Below are 6,617 nucleotides of genomic sequence, written 5' to 3' on the forward strand. Positions count from 1 at the left end.
GTCTCAATATAAAGAAAACAAAAATCCTCACAACTGGACCAATGAGCAGCATCACAATAAATGGAGAGAAGATTGAGGTTGTCAAAGAATTCATCTTGCTTGATTCTACAATCGATGCCAATGGAAGCACAGTCAGGACATTAGAAGATGTGTAGCATTGGGAAGGTCAAGCACAAAGGAACTGTTTCAAGCGCTGAGGAGCAAGGATGTCTCCTTGAGGACTAAGGTGTGCCTGACACAAGCCATGGTATATCCAGTCGCCTCGTATGCGTGTGAGAGCTGGACAGTGAATAAGGAAGACTGAAAAAGAGTTGATGCTTTTGAGTTGTGGTGCTGGCGAAGAATGCTGAAAGTACCATGGACTGCTAAAAGAACTAACATCTGTCCTGGAGGAAGTGCACCCGAAATGCTCCTTGGAAGTGAGAACGGCCAGACTTTGTCTCACCTATTTTGGTCATGTTGTCAGAAGGGCCCATTCCCTGGAGAAGAATGTCATGCTTGGTAGGGTGGAGGGTCGATGACAAAGGGGGAGGCCTTCAACAAGATGGATTGACATGTGGCTGCGATGATGGGCTCAAGTATAGCAGGGATTGTGGAACTGGTGCGGGATTGGGCAGTGTTTCGTTCTGCTGTGCATGGGATTGCTATGAGTCGGAGACGACTCAATGGCACCTAACAACAACAGCAAAATGCTAGCATTTAGAAACTCAGATATGTTGTAGTGCTTCCCACTCATTCACATCCTCTCTTTAGTTCTCATTTGAATTTGTGGAATACAAATGTGGACTTCTGTGGTCCTAAGAATTTATTTAGGAGTCAAGCTTCTCATTAGGGTTCTGATAGACTCTTCTGGGATGAAAAATCATATTGGAGAAATCAGCAGCTAGAAACATTCTGCAGTGTTTGGATATAGTCTGTTAGGATTTTGGAGTACCATGAAAAGACTGCTGACTAGAATAAAAGAGATCCGGCGCTATATAGCTGGTCCACTTTATGAGAGACCCAATTTCCTCATTCTGTAGATTAAGAAGGTGGTCTGACAATACAAGGATATTGTTGTTTTTAGGTGCCGTCAAGTCTTCCCCGCCTTGTGCTGACCCCTGTGCACAGTAGAATGAAACACTGCCTGCTCCTGTTGCCAGCCAAGGATACGAGGATAAATTTCCTTGTTCTAGAACCTGTGTTTGAGACTCATAATTTGCGTTTTCATCAGTTTCAGCCTTATTTCCCCTCTTGCCTTATGAAGTATGATTGTGTGAAACCCACTCTGCCACCAGCTGTGTGGTATAGACTGCCTGTTCTGGTTACCCAGTGCTGCTCTGACAAGAATATACCACAAATGGGATGGCTTGAAGAAACAGGAGTTTATTCTCTTACAGTTTGGAGGCTTTAAGTCTGAGTTCAAAGTGCCAGGCTCTAAAGGCTGGGTGAAAGGCCCTCAACCTTGGGCTTCAGGTCTGCCTCCTGCTCCCGGCCTACTGAAGCTGGAGGCTTTTCTTCACTCAGACAGCTGCTGGCTGCTGAGGTTGACAAGCCTAAGGTTGACAAGTAAAAAGGCACAGTCCTGATGTTACCAAACAAATGGCAGGCCATTAATCAAGTCCATTAAAGATCCCAAGTGTGACAGATATGGCAGGCTGCTGAACAACTATATGGCTACATGCCGGGTTCAAGCTTGCCATAAGCTGAAGACCGTTCCCCAAGGGTTCTCCTCATATACAGGAAGCAGACTATATTCCTAAGACAGCTCCTCAGCTGCTCACAGTAGATTCTACCATGGAGTTGATTACCAGTCTCATCATGGGGAATACGACATCCAGCTGCCCAGCCACTCAAGCAGGCTCAGCCAAGTTGACACACAAACTTAACTACCACACTGCCTGTGAGATGAAATGGAGACTTTGTAGAAAGTATGTAATGAACTACATGACTTCAACCATTTGTCCGTCAGTAAGCAGATATTTATCGATTTAGATACTAGGTTTTATTTTGTTGTATTTCAGAAGTCTTCTATTTCTGTAACTTTCATTTATTTTGTGTCTCCAAGTATTATAATTCAAGTATAAACATTTCCTTGTAGTAAAACTTTTTTCTTTTTTAAGGGTTTGCTATAAAATGGGACCTCTGATTATATTCACTGGACTCTGGCTGTTTTCAGCAGTAAAGGCAGACTCAAAAGCCATTACCACCTCTCTCACTACAAAATGGGTTACCACCCCATTGTTGTTAGAAGCCAGGTAAGAAAATCTTTTTTTCTTTCACATGTTGTATAAAAATGTAAGCTCTGCCAATGAGTATGTTCAGGACATTTTCAGGGAGTGAGATTCACCATCAAACACATTTATTAAGAGGCTGTGTGGCAAGGCTATGAAGACAAAGACTATGTTTCCATGTGGCATAGGACTATATTGCATCATAGATTTAGTAGCTTTTTGAAACAAACATTTAATTGGTTAAATTATGATGTTATCTACCAGGAAAAGTACAAATGTGATGAAAAGAGATGGTATAAGATATAGTTGTACTTAAAGGAAAAGTTCTGTTTAGAAGAAGGTTTTAAGAGGTGTTTAATGAAAGGAATAAGAGAGCCTGTGAAGATGTTAGGCAAGAGAAAATGCAACTTACAGGGACTTGGAGGAAGACCCAAGATAAGAGAGTATAGGGGCAAGCTAAGGCTATGACTGTGTTTTATTTCTTCAAAGATGTTCGTATTCTACATTTGAACACCTTCAAAATCAGCATGCATTTCTAATCAAATCAAGATGGTATCTTTTTTTAAAAATTTTTTATTATGATTTGGGTGAAAGTTTATGAGCAGTTTCATTTTCTGTATATCAGTTCATACACATTTTGTCTCATGACATTGACTGCAGTTTCCCGCAATGTAACAGCTCTCTTCCCATTTCTTCCCCATAGTTACCTCTTCCCTGTGTCTTTCCCTCCCATGCACTCCAGCCTCCCAAGCGGTGTCCCTTTGCATATATTGCCCTTCTGTTCTCCCATGATTGATCTCTCTAAGGAGTATCAAATCAAGATGGTATCTTACAGTTAAAACTGTAGCATTTTTTCATTCTTTGAGGTTTTTAGATCAACAATTTGGTTTTAAAATTGGTAAAATACAATATACTTGACAAATTCCTGGGAAATTTTGTATTCTGAGTGCTTTTTTACCTAATGTTTATAAAATACAGACATCTCTCTTTGTAGCCAGTTATGTTTATGGATTTTTTTAAAAAAATAAGTAATTATTTTGTTGTTGTTGTTGAGAACATACACAGAGAAACATACACCAATTCAAAATGTGTAATTAGTGACACTGATTACATTCTTTGAGTTGTGCAACCATTCTCACCCTCCTTTTCTGAGGTCTTCCTCATTAACATACACTCACTGCTCCCCAAAGTTCCTATCTAATCATTTTAGTTGTTATCAATGTGATCATGTATAAAAATAGACCTTAAAAGAGCACAGTGCTCAAGGCAGACGTTATTTACTAGTTCTATTGCATGGTGTAAGACTGGGGTGTTTTTGGTTTAAGGTTTCAAGAAGACTTCAGGGTAATCAGTAGTTTTTAGGGGTCCAGGCTCTATGCCTCTAGAAAATCATGAGTCTGTGAGAATTAGAAATTCTGTTTTGTATTTTTTGCCTTTTGATCAAGATTTTTCAGTATGATCTTTGATCAAAATGTTCAGTAATGGTACCTGAGCACCATCCAGTTTTTCTGGTCTTGTGGCAAAGGAAGCAGTTGTTCACGGAGGCAGTTAGCCACACATTCCATATCTTACCCTATTCCTGAGTCTTCTTTTTATGTTTCTGCAGTGGAGTAGAGACCAATTTCTGTGCCTTGGCTATTTGTAAACTCTTAAGACCCTAGGCACTATGAGACTGACTAGAAGGTAGAACAGAAGCACCACATTATTAGGCCAATTAACTGGAATGTTCCATGAAACCATGAGCCTAAACCCCTAAACCAAAGAACCAAATCCCATGAGACATTTGGCTGTACAAAAACAGCCTCGGAGATACTTTTTTTTTTTTAGTCATTATTCTAAGTATTGCACATGTTTTGACAGTTCAGCCTTTTACAGGGTACAAATTATTGACAGCAATTGCAATAATCAGCTGTGCAACTCTACCCTTAATGAGATTTTTCTATCACTGTTACCCGTCTCCTTTCTTCATCCTACTGTACTGGTGACCACTAATAAATGTTGATTTCTACACGTTTGCCTTTTCTTGTCTTTTTATACAAGTAAGGGTGTACAATATTTGTCCTTTTGTGATTGACTCCTTTTCACTCAGCATAATGTCTTCCAGCTCTATCCATATTGTAGCATGTATCAAGACTTCATTCTCCTATTGACTGAGTAGTGTTCCATTGTATACATGTACCACATTTTGTTTACCCATTTATCTGTTGATGGGCGTTTAGGTTGTTTTCAATCTTTTGACTATTGTGAATAGTTCTGCAATGAATATTGGTGTATAAATGCCTGCTTGAGTCTCTGCTTTCAAGTCTTCTGGGTATATACTGAGGAGTGGAATTGCTGAGTCTTATGGTAGTTCTGAGAGCTCTGGTGGCATAGTGCCTAAGGCATTTGACTGCTAACCAGAAGGCTGGTGGTTCAAACCCACCAGACACTCCTCAGAAGGAAGACTGGGCAATCTGCTTTTGTAGAGATGTTGCCTCGGAAACCCAAGGAAGAGTTGCTATGAGTTGAAATTGACTTGACGGCGGCAGGGGCAGGGGAAGGAGGGAGAGAGAGAGAGAGAGAGAGAGAGAGAGAGAGAAAGATGGTAGTTCTGTTGACTGTGTGAAGGCATGCATCTTTGTGGATCACAACAGATTATGAATAATATTGCAAACGATGAGAGTTCCAGAACACTTAATTGTACTCGTAAGGAGCCTGTACATAGACCAAGAGGCATTTTTTTGAATAGAACAAGGGGATACTGCAGGGCTTAAAATCAGAAAAGGTGTGTGTCAGAGTTGTATCTTCACTATATTTAGTCAATCTATATCCTGAGCAAATAATATGAAGAATGTACCACCAAGATTGTAGGAAGACTCCTTGATTGTGATGATGGCCCAGTTCTGGGCAGTGGTTCATCTGTTGTACGTAGGTTCGCTATGAGTCAGAACCGACTCGGGGGTACCTAACAACAACAACAACAATAACAACAACATGATAGTTCTATTTTTAGTTTCTTGAGGAACTGCCACACTTTTTCATAGTGGCTGCACCATTTTGCATTTCCACCAGCAACCAATAAGGGTTCCAATTTACCCATATCCTTCCCAACATTTGTTATTTTGTGTTTTTTTTTTTTTTCTTTCTTAAATATTAGTGATCCTAAACCAAAAACTAAATCTGTAGTAGTTGAGTTGATTCTGACTCACGGTGACCTTATAGGAGAGTAGAACTTCCCCATAGGGTTTCTAAGGTGGTAAATCTTTATGGAACCAGATGGCCACATCGTTTTTTCCCACAGAATGGCTGATGGGTTAGAATCACCAGCCTTTTTATTAGCAGCCAAGTGCTTAACTACTGAGCCGCCAGGGCTCCTTTTAGCCATCCTAGTGGAAGTGAATTGGTATCGCATTGTGGTTTGAATTTGCATCTCTCTGATAGCTAGTGATATTTAGCACCTTCTCATGTGTTTGGTAGCTATTTGAATGTCTTGTTTGGTTAAGTCCTTTGCTCATTTTATGATTGGGTTATTTGTCTTTTTGCTTAGTTCTCAAAGTTTTATATATATTTTGATTATTCTTGTTGGGTAAATGGTTTCTGAAAGTATTCTCCTAGTCGATAGCTGGTCTTTTCACTTTTTTTGGTAAAGTATTTTGATGAACAAAGGTTTTTAATTTTTATGAGGTCTTATTTATTTTGTCTTTTGGTGTTTGTGCTTTTGTTACTGTATTAGAGAATCCTTTATTAAAAGCTAGGCCTGATGACTTGCCTCTGTATTTACTTCTAAGAATTTCATGGTTTTAGTTTTCTATATTTAGGTCCTTAATTAATCTGAATTTGTTTTTGGGTATGATAGGAGGTATCCTGGATATCCAGTTTCATTTTTTGGCCTGTGGAAGGGAACTTATTTATTTATCGAAAGTTTTTTTTTTTTTTTTTAAATTGTGATTTGGGTGAAGGTTCACAGAGCAAATTTACTTTCCATACAGCGGTTCACATATACTTTGTCTCATGAAATTGACCACAGTTTACCACAATGCAACAGCTCCCCTCCCACTTCCTCCCCATAGTTACCTCTTCCCTGTGTCCATCCCTCCATGCACTTCTGTCCCCTGAGCTGTCTCCCTGTGCATAACAGCCCTTCTGTTCAAAGGACTCCGTTTAGCATCTTTTGTAAGGTTGGTCTGGTTTTAACAAATTCCCTTAGTTTCTGCTTATCTGGAAATCTCCTAATTTCAACATCATATTTGAGGGACAGTTTTGCTGGATATATAACTCTTAGTTGAAAATTTTTCTCTTTCAGGGTTTTATATATATCATCCCATTGCTTTCTCGCTTGCATGGTTTCTGCTGAGAAATCAGAGCTTATTCTTACTGGCTGTCTTTTGTAGGTAACTATTTGTTTTTCCTGTGCTGCTTTCAGGA

General features: G+C 39.5%; 1 protein-coding gene across 1 annotated transcript in view; it reads left to right on the plus strand.

The window, feature by feature from the left end:
• The first annotated feature begins 2,109 nt into the window (after nt 1–2,109).
• UGGT1 (UDP-glucose glycoprotein glucosyltransferase 1) overlaps nt 2,110–6,617 on the plus strand; it is a 407,666-nt gene continuing 403,158 nt past the window's right edge. Inside the window, exon 1 of the mRNA XM_042782263.1 lies at nt 2,110–2,237. Coding sequence (XP_042638197.1) covers nt 2,116–2,237 — 122 coding nt within the window. The 5' untranslated portion in view covers nt 2,110–2,115. The remainder of the gene's footprint in view (nt 2,238–6,617) is intronic.

Source organism: Orycteropus afer, unplaced genomic scaffold, assembly GCF_000298275.1.
Source record: "Orycteropus afer afer isolate SDZICR_OR568_19922 unplaced genomic scaffold, OryAfe1.0 scaffold00274, whole genome shotgun sequence".
NCBI lineage: Eukaryota > Metazoa > Chordata > Mammalia > Tubulidentata > Orycteropodidae > Orycteropus > Orycteropus afer.